This window comes from Sceloporus undulatus, chromosome 6, assembly GCF_019175285.1.
Source record: "Sceloporus undulatus isolate JIND9_A2432 ecotype Alabama chromosome 6, SceUnd_v1.1, whole genome shotgun sequence".
Taxonomy (NCBI): Eukaryota; Metazoa; Chordata; class Lepidosauria; order Squamata; family Phrynosomatidae; genus Sceloporus; species Sceloporus undulatus.
This window is the reverse complement of record NC_056527.1, coordinates 38,528,049-38,550,409: the sequence shown is the minus strand read 5'-3', so window position 1 is coordinate 38,550,409 and position 22,361 is coordinate 38,528,049. Positions and strand designations below refer to the sequence as shown.

Genomic DNA, 22,361 nt, shown 5'->3' with positions numbered 1-22,361 from the left:
CCTAGACTGCAGAACTCCCTGCCCAAAGAGGCCAGAATGACCCCTTCTTTGTTATCTTTCTGCCGGCAGGTTAAGACCTTCCTGTTCAGTTAAAACAGAAGGTTTTTATAGAATGGGCTGGGTGTTGTATTCTTTTAAATCTATTTTAAACACTTTTATCTTTTTAACTATGTTTTATTATTTTTATGCAATATCTTTTAATGTTGCAGTAATTTAATTCTGTTTTAATGTAACACTTTTCTACGGTTTTAATCTTGTAAGCCACTCTGAGTCCCAGTTTTGGGGAAAGGGCAGAATATAAATAAATATAATGATAATAATAAAATTATTTTTTTAATTTAATATTTTTTTTAAAAAATGTGTCACCTCTCCTTCCTCTTCCCACTGAGCCTCACCTGACTCACGCCATCTCTTCAGTGTTTTAAAGGGATGCAGGGGAACTCCACAGCCCATTTCTGCCAGTAGGTAGATGTTTGGGGAACAGTGGTGTCACCCCATAAAGTGCCACCTGATGTGACCCACACCCCCTAGTGACACCCCTGTGCATAGGTAGCTAAGTAGGCAATATAAAATATGGATCACTGTTCATAACATGTTCCATGTAAGCTCTGGAAATGTGGATCATTAAAAAGGTATCCATGGTGTAGAGCTACTGCCCTTCCCCCATCCTCTAGACTCTGTATATGTTCTTCAATCCCCTTCACACACACACCCATGCATCTAGTGTAAATTATAAGGATCCCTACTCGATGCTATTTGGAGCACCAGAAAAGTGGGGAGGAGGTTCCAAAACAGGGTTGTCAGCAAAGATGGATTCTCAGGAGCTACATTTGGGCAATGGCTGCTGAGACCAGCTGTGTTCCTTAGACTTTTTCTGAAACTTGATCAATATTGCATATATTGCATCACTCTCTCTTATACATACACAGAATATGCTACCACTGAAAAATGAACATCATTAAAGCAGGACTACTGGAATTTTGGAATACAACAAAACTAAAAGTTGAGACATCAGTCTTGTTCTTATTTCAGCAACACTTCAAACAGGCAGAATCATTCCTGACAATGTTACAAGCCAGAATATACAGCCCCACTCTGAAGTCTAAAGACTTTTAAAGCACATATGGATTTACTTCATTCCGAGTTTCCTGAATGAATATAGAAGCTGCAAGCATTTCCAAATACATCCAGCACTGCTTCATCATTGGCATAGGTAACACAGCTAGATGTTAGTAAAGCCACAGATGATAGAAATTAAACTACCTGTCCCTGATGTGTATGTAGAGTTACTTCAAAAGCCTGGACGGATTAAATAAAAATTAATTTGCATTGATCCCATGTGAAAGCTACTGGACTTTTACTTACAGCATACAGGCATTCCCCCCTGAAGAAATAACGTAACTATACTAAAGTGTTCTCTACTATTTCTTCACAACATTCCTCCTTTTTAGAAACATGAAGGGCATGTTTTCTAAATGAGCACATCTTCTCCCAATATAGCAACACAACAACAACAACAACAAAACAATTTCTGTTAATAATCTACTGAACATAACTATTTTGCAGTTGTTAAATACGATGACAAAATTCCCTCATCTGAAGGTGCAGTCACACTGCAGAAATAATCCAGTTTGACCTCACTTTAACTGCCATGTGTCAATGCTATGGAATTCTGGAAATTGCAGTTTTATGAGACATTTAGCCTTCTCTATCAGAAACCTCTGGAGGCACAACAAACTACAAATCCCAGAATCCCACACCATTGAGCAGTGTCTCCCTGAGTGCATGAGGGGAAAATAAACAACTGTACCTTGTGGAAATTTGAATAAAAGTTTGAACAACTTCCACATAGGAAACTAATGGAAATGATGGTGCCATGATATCTTAAAATCAAGAATTATTGCTTTGCAAGAGTTACTGAATAATTTTAAACATAATCATATTCTCCCATACTTTATCAATCTACTATTTTTCAGTTGATTGAGACATCAGATTACATGAATTTGCAATGGTATAGTTACTTCATACCAAAAGTTGAGGTCAAAAGGTTGAAGAAGCATTAGGTTTATGATAGCACTCCCTAGTCTGTGTGAGAGGAGTGAACTAGAGGCCTGAATTGTTTTTCCACCCTCCTTATTGCTAGTGCTTCAGTGTTACTGGTTATCTAATGTGGGAAAATACCTATCCCAAAAGCTATCTTGCAAAGCCCTTGTACTGTATGAACCAGTCTAACTGCATCATTTCCAGTAGTACTGGCTCCAGTTTGAAGGCAGTAAGTGAAGACTTGCAAAAGTAATGGCCACTTGATAATTTTCTACTGCACTTCTTTTCCATTAAGTTTGAGTAACATGAGGAGTATCTACACAGGCCATAATACTCCAGGTTGCCCCTGGAGTATTCTGGTCCCAAATTACCCCCAAATCCCTTCTGATACCTGTGCTTTCTCCGCAGCAATGGCAGGTGGGCTTAACTTCCCATGCAATCCCTGTTCATTGTCCAGTGCTGCTGCTGAGGTCACAACAAGGTGCCCAGCTATAATATCAATGCTTGGTGCCTCGTTCTGATCTCAGAGAAATTCGTGCCCACAGCACAGAGCCACATGGCTCACAGGGACCACATAGGAAGGCAGCTGCCTGTCATTGCTGCAAAGAGAGTTGAAAACTAAGAGCAAAGGGTAAAGTTTTTAAAGTTGGGTTAAGAGAATGAAGGGTTGGATTGGGTGTGGACATCATAAAGGCAGTTTGTGCCTGATTTTGGATTTTCACTATGCATCATGAAAAGAGGATGCACCGAGCCCAAGGGAATTTGAAGCCATGTAGATAAGCCCTTGAGAGAGCCAGTTCTGTGCCCAACCTCACCTACCCCCAACTGAATTTCTCTCATGTCAGAGGAGATCTCATTCACTCCTCTGGGAGAAATGCCTCACCACTTTGGATGTGATGATGAAGATGGTTTGCAAGATTGAAAAGGGTTCTCTCCCCACCAGAAGAATTGTCACTCTTGTTGTCCTGCCCCCCCTCCAAAAAGAAAGCACTGGGGATAAGCATTTTGGAAGAACAATATTCTTCTTTGAGAATTTTCAGCCTTTGCCAGTTAATATTGACATCTTCCATCTTCGTGCAAATCCTAAGCAGCTAATGGTAATTACACACAACTGAACCATGCAAAGTAGCCACAGCTTTCTGGTGTGTGATATATCACTGGTGTGTGTTCCTGTGTATTAAACATGTTGCCCAGTGTTTTCCTAACTGAATTTGGGATCAATCTTCTATGCATAGTCACTTCTCAGGGGCAGGGTCATAGTAAAAATCAAATCATTCTGATCAGTCAAATATAGCGAGGCTAGTTAAAAGGATGCAGAGTTTGGCACAGATGTAGTTTTACCCAGATCCTAACTTCTCTGGCACATTCCTGGATTCTCTGCAAAGCGTTCTATTGAGCTTTTCCCTTGCATTGTGTAAGACTCTAATAGGAGCTTTCAAAAGAAATCTTAAGGAAGCTTGAAAAACTTACTTTCTTGGAAGATAACTCCCAAAATAAGAGGAATTCTGGAATTTGACACCCCCCCCCCCCCAATTTACTTTTTCCAGACTCTGGGCCTCATATTGTACATTAACATTTATTCCTTCCACTTGCTTTTCTTCTGTATTTCTTAGCATCTTTGCATGAGGCAAGTGTCCCTCTTGATAAGATAAATGTGGAATTCTCTTTTGTCTGCAGGGTGGTCCCTGGGGTAGGAGGAAAATTCAAGCTTAGCCCCTTCACAGCTTGAGAGCATATTCCTCATCTAAACAAATGCTGTAAGACCTTTCATGCTTTTTATACCATGTCAAAAATCAAATTGACTGCCAATAATGGTATGATTGGTGTTGCCTCCTCTGAGCCACAAAAGAGGCAGTCTGTGATCAAGTTCACTTCCAAGTTATAAATGACAACTCAAAAGCCACAGTTGCTTTGAAGCTAGGTGATGATTTTTAACATAAAGCCTGCTCTTCCTTCTTAATTTATTGGTGCCTATTAGAAATAAAGTTAGGGCCTCTTTCAAGGTTTTTTTTCCAGAAGGAATGGACAGTAGGTGTAGATAAGACTTATCTGACATTTATTGTTGAACAACAGCAATGTGCAACTAGAGCTATGTAAGCTCTCTTATTTAATTTTCATATGACATCAACAAATGAGCTTACTGTTGCACAGAACTGGTGTAAACAGTACCATCTCTCTCCTTTCTTGCAAATTCCTTCTCCAACACTATATTTCTAATCAAATGTTTAGCTTTCCCTCTTAATCTTACCTCTCAGTTCTATCCAGTCATTAAGTATATGAAATATGTCTGTATGTTTTTATTTTTAGTTTTGATTTATTCTGCCTTCAGTATTTTTAAACTGTTCTTTCTATCAAAATTGAAGACATTTGTGTATTTCAGGAAATCTTCAAAAACTAACTAACAAAATTCTTCTACATAAATTTATTTTAACTGGTAAATGTATTAAGAAAGCTATTCCTAGCAAGGATAGGACCATGTTGTTCATGCTGGTTATCTAGGTGAAAAGCCTTGCAGAAAAAAAAGAAACTCAAGGAGAAAAAGTGGTACCCAAATTTAGCACTAACATGATTGAACACATAAGACTCTCAAGAGCTGGGCATTCAAACTTCTGAGCTTAGATGAATGAATTTGTTAGTTTTTCTCACACTGGAATCTTGTTTAAAATTTCAAATATTTCCATCCATAGTATAATGACTTTTACAAGTTTTAACAAATTCTTAAAGCAAACTGAAATGAAAACTTCACCAAAACATAGGGGCCTTTTACATTACACAATTTATGTAACTATCATTCCACTTTTGCTGCCATCATTTTTGTCTATGGAATCCTGGGATCTGTCATCTGGTGAGCTCTTTGGATGAAAATTCAAACTACTCTTCCTAAAACTGAAAATCCCAGGATTTTATAGATGGAACCATGCCATTCCAAGTGGAATCACACTGATATAACTGTGTTCGCTGAAAGGTTCCCAGAGACTTGTTTGTCTTTATCTATGGGGATGTTTATATATCAATCAATATAGGGAAGTTTTGTATACATTGAGCAAGAAATATATTCTTAACAATATATGAATACAATCAGATAGAAGTGTGTATATATATATATATATATATATATATATACACACAGTATATATATATGAGAGAACCTCATTGGTAGTCCCTACTACAATAAACGCTTTAAATCAATTGTTGAATGGTGAGTAAACAAATAGGTAAGTCTTATTGCTTCAATGGCTTTGTTCTAGTTAGTACTAGCAATAGACTACATAGATGGTTTGTTACATTGCTTCAATGTATAAAAAGAAGGCTTTGCAACACAATGGTCACTACCATGCCACTGAGCAACATAGTAGGGTATCTCTATGCCACACTATTACACTGAATCAAATGCCACTTACCCCAAGACCTCCACAGGGCAACAATGAAAAAAGCTTTTGAGGCACTCTTCCTACATGTAAAAGAAAGGAGGAAAAAGAGTAAACATGGAGGCAAAGATCTTTCATTTGAATACTTTATTTCCACCCATTTTTAATAATTAGTCAACATATAACTCATCACTTAAATCAATATACCGGATGGAAAACGCTGAACTGGTTAAACAGGTGACAAAAAACCTGTTGGGCAAGATAATTCACATAATATAGTAGTTAGCAGAGTACAGCTAACACTGAAGAATTAAGGGAGTTTGACACCACTTTAACTGCCATGACTCTATCCTATGCAATAAGATAATGAGGCACCAGAGCTCTTTGAGAAACCAGGGGAAGCACCTCACCAAACTACAAATCCCAGGATACCACAGGATAGAGGCATGATAGTTAAAGTGGTGTCAAGCTGCTTTATTTCTGCAGTTTAGTACATCCATATGCAGTCTTTCTATATAGGTTTAAGAATGAAACATAAAAACATAAGGAATTTAGTGTTTCCTTACCGTCTTGATCATGAACACTTGATTTGGCATATTGATTGTTACGTCAAGATAACATCTCTACAACTAGCATGATGTGTGTGTGTGTGTGTGTGTGTGTGTGTGTGTGTGTGTAATTAAAATTTTTAAAAATGTTACTGCAACCACTACTAATATTCATTGGTTCATACTTATTTCCAACTAAAGTAAGATTTATACTTGAGCCTTTAGGATGAATTCAGAAATTCCCAAAGTCCAGAAACTGGGAACTTCCAGTTCACTTAACAACTGAGCTGAAACAAAAACTGGCAATAACTCCATTGCTGGGATGGAGGAGCTAACACAAATCTGTTATGAGAAGAGGGAAGGGTGGAGGACAGCGGCTTTCAAGGACCCTAAAATGACTAAAATAAGATTAATGGGCAGAGGCTAGAAACTGACTGGAAGCAAAACAAAGCGGTATCATTTGTCCTCATTATAAGGTAGGACAAGGCAAATAAAGAGTCCCTGACTGATCAGCATAGGGGAAAGTGTGGTCTACCAAATCTTGTTGGGTTGCAGTCTCCAGCAGCCCTAGCCAGTTTAGTCAGTAATAAGAAATACGTGGAGTCATTAAACAACATCTGGAGAACTGCACTTTGCCCATCCTTATATTTAATCAGGGCTAAATATAGCATAAGCCAGGAGTAAGTGAAAATCTTATTGGACACAAATAACTATCTGCTAATGATTCAAGCAGCTCATCACTGCCACAAGATAAGGCACACAAAAAAAAGGTCCTACAGGATCAGCACCCACTCTGCCTGCGAGGGAGAAAATTGTACAGTGAAGGAATGATCCAAACATGATAGATTCAAACCATCTATTGGCAGAGTTAATCACAAGGAAAGGGATATTTCCTCTTTGAAAACTGGCAAAGCACTGAGTGCAATCATCCTTATTCTGCCTTGGGTCAGGAAAACACAGTCTTTATATAGATTCTTATTATCTACTTAGTTTTGTGGCTGAATCTGTAATGCACAATATTTGGAGCTTTAGTTTTGTTGCAAGCTTGTGGCATGGTGCTCCTGTGCCAATGTTTGTGTATAAGCATATATTGCATTACTTGTAAGTTAATAAGAAGCAGGAAAGGTCTGAAGGTCTTTAGTGGTTTCCATTATCATCACCGTCAGGCCAGTGGTGATTCTGGTAAAGAGCATGAAAAGAATGCCCTGGAGCTATAATATATTCACATATACATTCTTCATGTGTCAAATCTACTTAAAATGAAGCATTACCCACTGAGATGGCTTGACACATAATTTTAGCATTTATAAATTTGCCATCATCAGGAATGGTGGGAAGGAAACACCAAACAGGCAATATTTCTGAATTATCTTTATTAAAGGATGGTTATTATGGTGTCAGTTTGGAGGCTATGATAGCTTATGTCACATCAACATGTAATGCTGTTTGTAACAGCATATAGCCCCCTTTAATGAACTAAAGAGAAATTGTTCTTAAACTAATAGGAATGGTACCTTGTTGCCTTGCCACATTTGTTTTCTGAAAGCTTTTAAGTGGATGCTTAGTTAATTCCATCTTTAGTAGGATATGAAGTATATGCTTACATTTAACCATTTTTCATGTGTGCTATGGCATTGCTGAAATTAGTACTTAATGCAACAATTGCTAAGTGCCACCATTAATTATTGAATCACCCTTTAAAGGCATGTCCAGTAAGCCACTTTCCACCATCTTGTGAAACTCTTTCTCTTTTTAGTGTAATGTAAAATCTGAGTGTTTTGTTGTTATACTCTTATGGAGTATTAATGCAGCCATCAGATGCAGGATCTGATCCTAAGTCTTTGTCATAGTTTTGCCTGCTAGTGAAAATGAAAATAGCAGCTTCCTTGTTTCCTGGTTGCCATCTAAACAGACTTCTTGCCCCAGTAGGCAGCTGGCTCTTGGCATAAGCGGGGTGGCATGTCAGGACAGGAGAGTTTAGTTAGTTAGGTTTCCTTCATCAAGCAGCTGATCTAGGATTCCAGCAAATATTTCCTACTATTTTTGCTTCCAGATATGAGGAGAGATGTTTGAGAAACTTTCTGCTTCGTGTATAAAATAACTTCACTGGTTGTGGAATTCAAAAACATGGCTGTGTTAGGAGATTATCGCACAGCTTTAAAAAGCAATTTGCCGCTGCTGAATTGAATTCTAATCCTGGCTGCATCCGGATACTATTGCATGCATTTTGCCGCCAATGCCACCAGCCAGATGCAGCTTGGGTATCTTCCTGGCTTTGAAAAGAGGCTGGCTGAACTCAGATTCTAGCCAGAAGTTAACCGGGCTTCACTCAGCCAGTGGCGTCAGTGGTAAAATGCATGTGATAGTATCTTGAGTAAGCTCAAGTCTTAAAAAAATCCCTCATGCTATCAACATCTATCTTTCAGTTAGTCTCAAAAGAGCTGGAAGATTCCTTTGCATGTTGATTTACTGGTTGTGGATAATCTTACTATTTTAGAGCCACGGTTTTAGATTAAGAATATGTTCCAGCTTTCCACAAATTGAAAATTGTCAAATCCCTAGCCATTTTGCATGAAAAAGTGCAAACAGCAGTGATACATACTGCTTAAGGCAGCAAAATGAGAGAAAAACAGATGAACAGTGTACATGTCTGACATAAGCCTCTTTGGCCTGCAGAAATGCATTTCTGCTTGAAGATTTTCTTCTTCTTCTTTCTGATGGCTAGTCTCAGATCTATCAAAAGAGTTGTGTGCTGGCACAACTGCTCTTCTGGCTGCGATCTGTAGGCAGAGTAGCACTAAAAAGTAGTAGAACTGGGAAGTGGGATGGGACATGAGTCCCATCCTTCTCCAAACCTTCACCCAGCCACATGATTGGCACAAAGTTAGGACATCATGGCTAATATGTTGGCACAGCACTGGAAAATCTTAATCACACTGTGCTAATTTTATGTACAGCTACAAATCAGAGGAGGGTCTTGTACAGCCTTATAGCAGTAGTTGGGCTGCAGGGCCTCTCAGCCCTAAGATAATCAATATTGAGGAGTGCTGGGGGCTGCATTCCATCTCTACTTCAAAAACCCATGTTGGCTTAATATCTTTTATTGCCAATAGCACAGTGCAAGTGGTGTTGAAATCTTGCTTCAGATGGCAGTTCATGGAGTCATTTACCTCTACCAACCAACCTCATCAGAGCACTGCCTGAAACAGGTTGCTTCACACTGCTGTACAGCAAGGTGTATCTGGTGAAATATGCTCAGCACCTTCAGTTTGAGATATGGATAATATGTGATCCTTTATTATGGTTTGCTCATCCTTTCACTGGAGCATTCATCACAATGTAATATGAGTACTTCAAAGTGTTATTATACCAGAAAGTATGCATGATGATCCTAAAGCAGAGAGAAAGAAAGAGCTCAATTGCTTCTTTCTAAACTGGACTTTTTTCTAATCTATGTTGGCTGCCACTGAAACATTCTTTTTCCACAATGCAATGCATTTGGAAAAAGTGATACTCTTTTTTTGTTTTTTAGGCTGCTTGCCAAATATTTTAAACTGACACCAGCTATGACTAATGACAGTGCTGGAATTTGCTGTTCTCAGTAGAATAGAACCCTTTACAGACCTAGGATTTTCCTGGGGTCCAGCTTCTGTCTGTTCAGGGGGCTGGTGCCATACAGCAGTGAATGATGTTCAGAATGAACCAGCTGTATTTCTTCCAGACTGGCTTTTCGACCTCGGATCCGCTGAAAGAAAGCAGCAGAGGTCTATGCTATTCCACTGATAATAGACAGGGGAGGGGAAAGAAAGCAAATCCACAATAACATTTAATCGGATTAATCATGGGCAGTAATAATTGCATCATACAGGAATGTGACACCAAGTGTATTTAATACTATGCAAGGGTGCAAAAGCATGGGGACCTTTTACTCAACTCATTGATCTCATGGCAAAGCAAGCATGTTAAAATAACAGCACTTTACATACCAAACAATGAATGCCCCCTAAACTACCCTACCCCTCCATTGGGTGGATTGTCCTTTTATTTAAACCATACCAGGGTTGGAAGACATGATGTTTTCTGGATATTATTGGACTACAACTGCCATCAGCCATAGTCAGCATGGCCAGTGATTAGGAATTATGGGTGTGATAGTCCACCAATATCTGAAGAGCCACATATTCTCCATTTCTAAGCTAAACATGATATCGTTCATGTAGCTGATGAATTCATAACATGCAATTGAATAAATAGGTTGTAGATTGTTGTTGTTTTAGTTAGTTAGTTTGTTAGTTTGTTTGTTTGTTTGTTTTAAGTATAACTAGCAGGAATGGGTATGTGTGTGAAATGATCCAGGGTAAATAGTTAAAATCTCCTCTTTCCCATCCCGTCTGGATTGGAAATGCTGCATACCTGCCATTTACACTTTAAAAATACCATTCAAGCAATGATGAATGGATGGATGGATGGATGGATGGATTGATGGATGATGTCTCATGAATGATATCCCATTTAGTTTGACCCTAGAATAATACAAACAGCAAAATGTCTTATGAAAAGAAACCTTCAGAATGCTTGCACTGAAATACGATTTATTCATATCACCAGGCAAATTGACACATATGATGAGATAGCTATGGACCATGCTTAGCCAGACAGCACTGTAGGTGCTGCAAAGGGTGTGTCTATCATTTCTGCTTTGTCTGCCTTTTGTGAACTATCAGGAAGTACTATATCTCCCTCTGTGATATAGAGCAGGTGTACATCTTCACAGTTCAACTACTGACAACACCCAGGTTTAGAAGAATAACCTATTCAAAATTAGTGAGACAGCAGACTCTGAAGAGTGTGGCAGGCCAGAATCTCCACGACCATTAAACCTACAGGGAACACCAGCAAGTGCCAATGGAGTTTGTTATACAATGGAAAGGAGAAGCCAGGCATAGTCAGACACGCATTCTAGACTTTAGGAGAGCTGATTTCAGTAAACTTAAAGAAATAGTGAGGCTGATCCCATGGTCAGGAATACTAAAAGAGAAGGGAATTCAGGATGGATGGGAGTTTCTCAAAAGGGAGATACTGAAGGCACAATTTCAAACAGTTCCAGTGAGAAAGAAAAATGGGAGGTGTCTCAGGAAACCAGGATGGATGATTAAGGAACTTTCAACTGAGATAACTTTTAAATGGAACATGTATAAGAAATAGGGAAATGGGGAAAGAGCCAAAGGGGAATTCAAACAAATAGCTAGCATGTATAGGGGTCAAGTCAGAAAAGCTAAAGCACAGAATGAACTCAGGCTTGCTAGAAAGTTAAGAACAATAAAAAGGGCTCTTTTGGTTATGTCTGAAGCAAAAGGAAGAAAGAGGAAACGGTAGGGCCACTGCTTGGAGAAGATGGCAAAATGCTAACAGAGGACAGAGAAAAGGTAGAATTATGCAACACCTTCTTTGCCTCAGTGTTCTCAGAAAAGGCAGAGGGTGCTCAACCTGAGGAAAATGGAGCAGAGGACAGGATAGGGGAATTTCAGCACAGAATAAGTAAAGACATAGTACAGGAATATCTGGTTAATCTAAATGTATATAAGTCTCCAGGCCCTGATGAACTACATCCAAGATTATTAAAAGAACTGGCAAATGTAATATCGGAGTCATTGGCAATAATCTTTGAAAACTCCTGGAGAACAGGAGAAATCCCAGCAGACTGGAGGAGGGCAAATGTTGTCCCCATCTTCAAAAAGGGGAAAAAAGAGGATCCCAAAAATTATTGTTCAGTTAGTCTGACATCAATACCAGGAAAGATTTTGGGGCAGACCATTAAACAGAGAGTCTATGAACATCTAGAAGGCAATTCCATAATCACAAAGAGTCAACATGGGTTTCAGAGAAACAAGTCATGCCAGACAAATCTAATCTCTTTTTTTGATAAAACTACCAGCTTGGTAGATGAAGGGAATGCTGTGGATATAGTATATCTTGATTTCAGTAAGGCCTTTGATAAAGTTCCCCATGACATTCTTGCAAACAAGCTTGTAGGATGTGGGTAGACAACGTAACTGTTACATGGATTTGTAATTGGTTGACTGGCTCAACCCAAAGGGTGCTCAACAATGGCTCCTTTTCATCCTGGAGAGAAGTGACCAGTGGGGTGCCACAGAGGTCCATCCTGGGCCCAGTGCTATTCAACATCTTTATCAGTGACTTGGATGACACAATTGGGGGCATACTTATCAAATTTGCAGATGACACCAAATTAGGATTAGTAGCAAATACCCCAGAGGACAGGATCAAAATTCAAAATGACCTGAATAGACTAGAAAGCTGGGACAAAGCTAACAAAATGAAATTCAGTACACTTAGGGCGGAAAAATGAAATGCACAGATATAGGATGGGGGTACCTGGCTGGGTGAAACTACGTGTGAAAGAGATCTAGGAGTCCAAGTAGACCACAAATTGAACATGAGTCAACAGTGCGATGTGGCAGCTAAAAAGGCCAATGCAATTTTAGGTTGCATCAATAAAATATAGTGTCTGGATCAAGGGAAGTAATAGTGCCAGTCTATTCTGCTCTGGTCAGGCCCCACCTGGAATATTGTGCCCAGTTCAATTAATTCAAAAAGGATGTTGAGAGGCTGGAGCGTGTCCAAAGGAAGGCGACCAAAACAGTGAAGGTTCTGGAAACTATGCGCTGTGAGGAACGACTTAGGTCACTGGGGATATTTAGTCTGGAGAAGAGAAAGTTAAGGGGTGATATGATAGCCCTTTTTAAATATCTGAAAAGATGTCATATTGAGGAGGGAGCAAGCTTGTTTTCTGCTGCTCCAGAGAACAGAACCCGGAACAATGGATACAAGCTACAGGATACGAGATTCCACCTCAACATTAGGAGGAACTTCCTGACAGTAAGGGCTGTTTGACAGTGGAACACACTCCCTCCAAGTGTAGTGGAATCTCCTTCCCTGGAGCTCTTTAAACAGAGGCTGGATGGCCATCTGTTAGGGATGCTTTGATTGAGAGTTCCTGCATGGCAGGGGCTTGGACTGGACGGCCCTTGTGGTCTCTATCAACTCTACGATTCTATGATTCTACAATTCAATGTGTTTATTTGCTCACCTCATGTAAAAAAAACAAACTTGTGTCATCAAGAACAATTGTCTGCTGTTCCCTTGGGAAAACCAAATGGGAGTGTATCTCAGGTGCCAAGAACACAGATGCACAATGGATACCAACAAAAAGAACTTGGTAGTAATAGAAGTTAGCTAAAACCTTGTCAGAATAAATCATGAGGATCAGAGAAGTCAGCAGACACATTTTTGGCCTGGTTTGAGTTCATTTGAGGTGAAACTCTCTCCCAAAGTAGAGATTGAAAAAAATATTTTTAAGTGTAATATTTGAGGGGTTTGGGTCACCCAGGAGCTTCAGGGGGCTGCATATTAAGGCTGCAAGTGGACCATGAACCATCCAGTCCCAAAGCCAGGAAGGATTTGGATTCAATGCAACTGTAGCTTCCCTAGTATCAGCCATTTGCCATCTTGGCTAATTAGGATTGGTCTCCGGGAGAATCAAGTGTTTTTCTTTCCTATTAGAATTCAAGTCTGTTTAATGTAAGTTCTAGTAACAAACCCTTTAATGTTATTAATGTTCTGTGAGCCAGAAAGAAACAACTTTCACAAAGATTTATAGGGCATACTAGTATCACAAGGCTAACATTTTTTTGTTTTCAAAGGCAAACAAACCTTTGGGGAAAGAGACCATTTTGGTAACTGTCAGCAGAACTTGACTTAATGAATTGAATTTGGGTTTCCCCACTTAAACAATTCAAATATATTTCCTAACACTTGGACTAAGTCTCAAAATGGTCTCCAAAGGAAGTAATAGATGCCTTTATTTTATTTTCACAATTTTATGCTGGAACATACCCAAGAATGGAGCATACAATTTCCACAATCCAAAAAAGTTGTATCTCAGGCTGAAACACTTTTATGTAGAAATCAATTATTTCTTTCAATGGTGGGTGACATTTCTCCCTGAAAATTTTGGCTAATCTTATAAAAATTCTTTAGTTACCAGTACATATTTTTGGCCAATTCACTTCAAATGCTGTTTTAACTGAAATTTTAGATCTAATAAATGGGTGCCAGTTCCTGGCAATGAGGAGCTAGAAATCTGAAAAGTTCCTGAAGAAAGTTGGTAGGCGTGAAGCCCAAACATTGTTGTTTGGGGTGGTCTTCAAGATTCTTCAGTATAAAGTTAGCTTTTGGCCTATTCCTCATTCCTTTGCCTTGTCTGTGAACTCTAAAATTTGATATCACCTCCCATTTCAGTGGAACCTCTGCCCAACTAAATATGGCTTTTTAGCTTCACAGACTAAAGAACTTCATGAGATGGAATTTTAAATCCCTATTTTCTTCACCTTTCCCCGTCCACAAGAGAATTTGTAGCTGAGGAACAATGTCTGAGACATGGTTGCATAAAGTCAAGAACAGACTGTTACTTTGTGGAGACAATAAACTTCATAATTGTTCTTCTGGGGCCAATTTTAAAAATGCTGTTCTTCGTAGGCCAGGTGATTGATAACATTCTTTCATTCTCCTAAAAGTTATATGTATTTTCTTGAAGGAAGGGAAAAGGGATGTGGTATAATGTAAATGTTTTTCCTGGAATGTGCGTTAGATGACTGCATAGCAAATCAACGAAGAAACCCCAGGTGGTTGGTACTGTAGAAGACCCCGTCATTTGCACTGAGGGTTATGTGTTCTATAGTAAAAGCTAATTGAAATATTTAAGAGGTTGGGGTAATTATTAGTCATTGTAGCACTTTTGTCTATTAACCCAGGCACTCTGAAGTACCATAAACTTGACTCTACTTAAGCAGATAAAAACAACAGCTTGTCTGTTTGTAAAAAGACCTTTGGAATGATTTGTAGGCCAGCCCAGAATATGTTTACCCAGAACTAAGTCCCACTGAGTTCAGTGGAACATACTTCCTGATGACTATGCTTAGTTCTTGTAACCCTTGTCTAATTATTATTATTTTAATGTTCAAAAGAGAGACTTGTACTGGAGGACTGGAAACGGCTAATTGCAGACTATGTGTCCCAGAAGTAATCAGCCACAAGAATAACAACATAACCATGACATCCTAATATAAGAATCCTTAGGGATAGGTGGCAAAGCCAGTAGGACAGAAATAGCATGTGTGTGTGTGTTGTTCCATGTGTGATTGTGCTTCTGAATACATATTCCACATTACAGGGACAGCCCTGCCATTAAGCAGTGTGAGGCAACTGCCTCAGGGGACATGTGCTGGGAATATCAGACCAATTTAGGAGATCAGAACAGCCCTTGGTATCTGCCAAGATGGCTTGGTTCCAGGACCCCCCTGTAGATAACAAAATCCATGGATGCTCAAATCCCATTATATATGGTGGCACAATAAAATGGTGTCCCTTATATAAAATGGCAAAATGAAGGATTGGTTTTGGGAATTTATACATTTTTAAAATATTTTCAAACTGTGGATGTTTGAATCCATGGATAAAAAAAATCTGTGGATACAGAAGTCTGATTATACTTATCATTCTTCTGAAGAAACTCCAGATGCCCGTGTTCTTGCCCTGTGTATTAGACATTAGAAATTCCCAGAACACCACCTAATGGATTCCCATCCCCATGAATAAAAATATTGGGAGTTTCATATAAGGGGTGCACACTTTTTGCAATCCTTGTGTGTTTTATGGCAACTCCCACCAGCTCTACATAAAACAGCTCAGGCATTAAATTTTACCATTTAGTATAAAGAACTTTTTTGATCGTACATAAAGAATGTGGAAACATAAATCTTGGCTTCCTAATCTAATATCTATCATTTTACTCGTTTACAGCCAACACAGTTCTTGTGGGAACACATTATGTGTGAACATTATGGCAACATGATGATGGGTCTAAGATAAAATATAAACATATTCAGAGCTTTGAAAAGTTACTTTTTTGAACTACAGCTATTGGAATCACTCAGCAAGCATGCCTACTTGTTGGCTTGGAGATTTTGAGAGTTGTAGCCAAAATTTAACTTTTTTGGGCTCTGAATATATCTGATTCATAGCATTTATGCTGTGATGAAATAATGTTCTTGTTATATTTTTGAGTGAACTCTAACTAACAAGGCCATCATCACCATCTCCTCTGCCTAATGATTAAACAGCTTTCTGTGACTTGTTGCAAGCATTCTATCTAATCTTTTAAAGAGCTTATCCCACTTTTAAGTGAACCTCTACCTGGCTTAAATCTTAATTCAGGTGGTATCCTGATATTATCACAAGGTTTTTCCAACCAAATTTTCCACCTGGGTACACACCAGGTCCATCCCCGCTTCCAGGAGTGCTTTAGCGAACATTTTCTTAACTCAGAAAACTACTGGATCCAAAAGGAGCTACAAGGAGTGCTTCTGGAAGTGGGGATGGACCCAGGCTGTATTCAAGTGGCAAATTAGGTGGCAAAAACCTTCTGATAATATCAAGATGCCACCCGAATTAAGCTTTACACCGGGTTGAGGTAAATCAATTTATTAAGCCATGGGATAAGCTCCTGGGTCTATAGAGTGTCGCAATTAACTGCAGTAGTTTATTCTTATCCCAAACAGAAGTTAATGTTAATCTACTGATATAAAATATAATGCAATTTTAAGGCAACACCTTGCTTGTAGCCACAAGGGAATGGCCCCCAACTTTTGTAAATCATATTTACAATAGACCCCTTACAACAATGGGAATTAAGTTTGTCATGATTCATTTATGTCCCCTTAATTTTAATATAGCTAAAGTTGGCTCCAACCCAATATTTTTCATTTTTCTTTTTCCAATCATCAACAAGATTATAGCCACTGTGTTAAAAACTCAGCAAAATCATAGCACCCAGATTTCATCAGGATGTAATGTAGAAAAATACTTTTTGAGGTGTGGGGGTTCCTTATTTTTGTTACCTGATCATTTCAGTAGACTAGCAGCTCCTTTCATATTGTCCCAGCCACCAAAATAGTTTGAATGTGATTTGAAATCTCCTGGTTTAGGTATTACATTAGTACATCAAAATTCACAGGGAGATCATGTGACTAACTGTGCAAAAGACATTGTAGCATAAGCTTTCATAGAGCCTTATCACACTAGATGAATCCTGCTCAGAAATGGGATTTTAAAAGTAAAAACCCACAAATGCGGGAAGTTTCTCAGATGCATTTGCACCAAACAGTAATAAGTACCTGAAAGTAAAAAGGTATCAGTTTTGTCCACTTTCAGTTTGCTTTATTTTCACATTATTGCTGTTTGGAAGAAATGTCATCTGAAAAACATCCGACATTTGCAGGATTTTTCTACTTTTAAATCCCGTTTCTGAGCAGGATTCTTCTAGCTGATAAGGTCCATAGACTTGGTCTACTTCTTCAGATGGATGGAGTGAACTGATGCCCAGGAAAAACCATTATAATCAGACTGTATGAATAGACATGGAAATGCAAAACTTGTAAATGTGGTGATGAGGTGACAAATTCAGGTGTAGCTATGGTCACTGAGAAATAAAGTCAGGAGGGAAAATGTTGCCTAAGGTCAGGGTGAGTAGATATCCATGTGAATGATGGAGGGAGTTTTGGAATGATTTGTGTGCAGGCTGGGAAACAGAAAGGAAGTGTGTTAAACAGGCTAAGAGTGTCCAAGGTTATGTGTAGTGTGCCAGGAAACCAATGTCTTTGTTCAACCACTGTTGATGGATTGGAGTTTATGAATATATTCTAATTCAGCTCTTCCTCTTTCCAATCTTCCTTCGGAGTTCTTTCTCCTACCTGGTTCCCAGTCTGCACAGTCCAAAACTTCCTCCATCATTCATATGGCTATACCCCCAGCCTAGCCTTAGACAATATCTTCCTTCCTGCCTTTGTCCCTCATCAACCACAGTTTTTAATTATTATTTTATTAAATTGTCCTGCCTTTCTTCCAAAATGGGGTTTAAAGTGGCATACAGATTTTGTCACTTCATTATCATACCCACAAGTTTTCCATTTCCATGGCTATTCATACAGTCTGATCATAAAGGTTCTTCCTGGGCACCTGCTCACTTCATGCATCTGAGGAAATCAATTAATGTCCAAAACACCTTGCAGAAATAATCGAGTTTGCAACCACTTTAAATGCCCTGGGTCAGTGCCTAGGAATCCTGGGTATTGTTGTTTATTGTGGCACCAGAGCTCTCTGCCAGAGAAGGCTACATGTCTAACAAAACTGCAGTTCCCAGAATTCCCTAGCATTGAGCCAAGGCAATTAAAGTGGTCTCAAACTAGATTATTTCTGCAGTGTGTGTTGGATCTAAGTTCATGAAAGCTTATGCTACAACCTTTTGCACAGTTAATCTCAAAGGTGTTACAAAATCCCTTTGCATACTAACTTCATTTTGTGTTATGCATACAGAGAGTCCACAGTGTATTTTATTTCCCATCTTGAAATACAAAATATATTCCCATTATTATCCACTTGGTGCAAGAAGCTTAATATTGCATTTTCTAAAATAATTACATTTGTGTGGCTATGATTGTGATTACCTCACACTTGTTTAGCAACCCACTTTCTTGCAGCCGTGACCAGATGCTCTGTATTCTTCCTGCATGCTCTGGGTGGTTGCTGTAACTGCCACACATACACTGATGTTTCAACATAAGGGCGTCATACACAACACCTTCAATACAAAAACAAATACATAATATATGTATATATTGTGAGAAATGATACACACATTATAATAAATGCTACATAATCTTTGGGATCAGCCCTATCATTAGACAGATTGTGGTGGCCATCTCAAGCCATATGATTTTAGCTATCATAGCAAGGAATAGTTCACCAATTAATTTGTGGTTGCTGTCTTTTTACTGGCAGGAAAAAGAAAATTTGCTTGAGGAGGCTCTCTTCCTCCTAGGCTGAAATAAAATGGCTGGCCTTTGGATACTTCACAACTTGATATACATGGCTGGAAGGTTGCCATTTGCTACTAAGGCAGAAAAGTATCTTTAGCGGGTCCTGATAATTTAAATCAGTTAGAGTCAAACTTCAAAGCTATAATGAAAATGTGTAAGTGCCTTTCAGCCTCTTTAAATTTCCTTTAAAGCACAGGCAGGATCAGGATCTAGAAGAGGAGTGTTGTGAGTGTATGAGGCATAGCCTTCCTATGAACGATTAAGCCTACAATCATGGGTTTTGACTGTTGTGGGAAATAGCAGTTTCTCTTATATGTGTATCAGAAGGAGAAGAAAATCCTCCGAATGCAGCTTGGCTAAAACCATATTTTGAAGCAACATAGTGCATGTTACCACTTAAAGAGGGAGGCTATTACCAGTAAGTCCCAAGAGTAAAATCATCTAACTCTGTCACTGGAAGAATATGACCTGGGGGGCTGAAGTGGCAAAATCATGACTTCTTGTGGACTTTGGTCGTTGCAGAAGGTGGAAGAGAATACCAATCTGCACAACAACCATATGCGCAAATATAAGGTGAACTTACACTTGCATATGCCACTGACAGGATGCTAGCCTGTGGTTGTAGGTTACTTCTGATTATTTCCTTCTCCTGCTTTTGAAATGCAAACTATTATTGAATTAACAATTTTACAGTGTCATACTGCAGTTAAGCATGTTAACTTTCTGTAGTACTAATACAGCTTTGCAATGATGGTATACCATGCTTCAGTTAGTATTTGAGATATACATATGAATACTGCTACATCTGGAATATCAGAGACAAATGTGTTTGAGATCAATTGCAGGTTGAGGGGGCCTTAGGATAAGGACAGGAGGTTGGGGAACCTCCTGTTTTGGGATACCCCCATGAACCCAGGGGGCTGTCTGGAGGACTGGAGGGTTTGGCGCCTTCAATTATATGTCCCACTATGTTTCAGAGTAACATAGGGCAGGAATTAGTGAGGCCTTCTCCTAAAGTGTTCCTCAAAGCTGCTGAGGGCTAATACTCTGTAACAGTAATAAAGCTGTAAGCTTTGTCTAACACTGAACAAAATATTAATGCCTGATCTTTATGCCTAATAGTACTAAACTATAAAAAGGAGGAAAGGAGGGAGGAAAACAACAACCATGCAGCACATTTAAGACTAACAAATTTTTATTTTAGCATGAGCTTTTGTGGATATAAACCCAATTCTTCACATGCAATACCAAGTAGTATTAAGCCTCAGTTAAGAAGCATACACACACACACACACAGTTGTGAGAGTAGGATAGAATGTAAGCAGATCCAGAAAGACGTAAATTGTGCTCCTCCTAAATTTTCAAAGAACTGGTGGAGGTAATGTACAGATCTTTACACTGCTTAGTTAGTGTTGATGTATGAAAGCAATAAATCTGCTTTCCAAAAGTCAGTTTTCCTGGGTTCAGAACTCTCTCTGAGAAGGTTATTTTTGTTATATGTGTAACTGTGAGGACTTATATATTAATATGTGTAGTGTGCCATGAAGTCTTTGTTCATACTTCTGGTAATGGACTGGAATTTGTGAATATAATTCAATTCAGCCATTTCTCTTCCTAGTCTTTCTTTGTAATTTCTTTGTTCAAGGACTGCAACCCTGAACAAATCCCTTACTCTATGTCCAGAAAGGTTGAAATGTCCTGCAACTGGCTTTTATTTAATACCTTTTCTAATGTCAGATTTGTTTCCACTAGTTCTCTGGCACAGAAATTGTTCTGTTTGTCCAACATTGACTAAACTATGTATTCTGCTCAAAATCTGAATTTGGTAAAGTTCCTTTTTTAGACTACAGTTCCCAGGAGCCCACTATGGCCTCTGCCAATGTTGGATGGAGATTCTGGAAACTGTAGACCAAAAAAAAAAAGGGGGGGGGGTCCTCTCAAGTTCTTCTCAGAATGAAATTTCAATGAACTTAATCCAGAATACGTGTGCACTAGCTTCTGTGCTAGTTTGTCTAAGGAAATAACAAAAATTCAACTTGAATCACATCAAATGCTGGGGTCTTGAGCCGTGTCTGAAATATCACAAGCCAAACTTTCAAGTGTTAAAATATTCTCACTCTGAGCTATGTAATGTCTGATGAAGAGAGGAATCCTCAGTTTAAAATGAAATCTGAATGTACTCCCCCCCCCCTTTCACTTCAAACATCTAAATTGATTTAGGATGTGCAAATAATTCACTTCTGCAGCTGTGGGTCACACAGCACGTGTGCTACAGTACCACAACATAGCAATGGAGCTGCCTACTAAAAATAGGCCTGTGGATTCCCTAACTCAAGCCAGCCAATATTACCCCACCCCTACCTCCCACCCCCGAAAAAGTCAAGGCAGAGGAGACAACTGTTTTCAATTGCTGGCTGCTGTGGAATGTTAGTGGAAGATAATTATTCTGCTTGGAATGTTGTCTTCATTCAAGCCAATGGCAAAATTCCCCACTGAAATCAGAAGGGCCAAGATTTTAAATTGCTGCTTCCATTTCTGTAGACTTTTTCTAAAAAAATGAGCCAGTTTCTCACTTAATTGCCACTGCGCTTGTACCCAAACACAAGTGAAAATTGTGGATTTTCTCCAGCGACAAATATATATTTTGATGCATCAGTGTATTATTCGTAAGGTCCACAATGGATGACAACTTCTATGAACATTGACTAAAAATGCTGATAATATATAGAACAGAAAGATTTCAAGTTTCTCTGTGAAACTGCATAAGTCATGTTTTTCACTGCTTTCTGAAAAGGGTCTGAATACATGGGCAGAACCTGAACTACAACACTCAATTCCCCCCCCCCCCAACAGCATTACTTCTGACAACACTACTCTACATTCTCTCAGTCCAAGATGTCCAAGCCTTAGCTTATCTGCAGGGATGGAGCTTTAGGGAAAGCAGTAGCTGGGGATGTCTGCCAGCCAGTGGGTCCCGCTGGACCAGATTAGGCATGTGGGCTAATGGTTTCCCCTCTCTTGATGTACATGATATTAACTTACATCTAGAGCTTGGAAAATTTTCTCTCTATAACTTCATGCTGGCTGGTGGATTCTGGGAATTTTAGTCCAGTACCATAACTTTTCCAAGTTCTGATTTAATTACAGAATCATCTGACTGGACATTTGTTTTATTTGGAGAATTCTCTGGGGCCTAGAAGAACTCTAAGATTTCAAAATAAAAATGGCATGAAAGATCAATACCTCTGATCCAAACAATAATATATTCCATATACCCAACTGTATTAAAATTTCAGTCTTGACAATACTGCAAGTAGTGCAAGTTATCATGTATATTAAACACACATACACTTCAGTTAGCTCATTTAGCTTACAGATGAACTGTAAATCTGGGAGTTATATCATTACAGTCCAGTTCAACCCAAATGCATTTCAAATATCACCTC

At 38.9% G+C, this 22,361-nt stretch overlaps 1 protein-coding gene across 1 annotated transcript in view; it reads right to left on the bottom strand.

The window, feature by feature from the left end:
- Positions 1–22,361, bottom strand: part of HDAC9 (histone deacetylase 9) — a 553,634-nt gene that overhangs the window by 167,295 nt on the left and 363,978 nt on the right. Inside the window, exons 14-16 of the mRNA XM_042472073.1 lie at positions 18,544–18,677; positions 9,584–9,704; positions 5,445–5,494 (exon numbers count right to left, since the gene is read on the bottom strand). Coding sequence (XP_042328007.1) covers positions 5,445–5,494; positions 9,584–9,704; positions 18,544–18,677 — 305 coding nt within the window. The remainder of the gene's footprint in view (positions 1–5,444; positions 5,495–9,583; positions 9,705–18,543; positions 18,678–22,361) is intronic.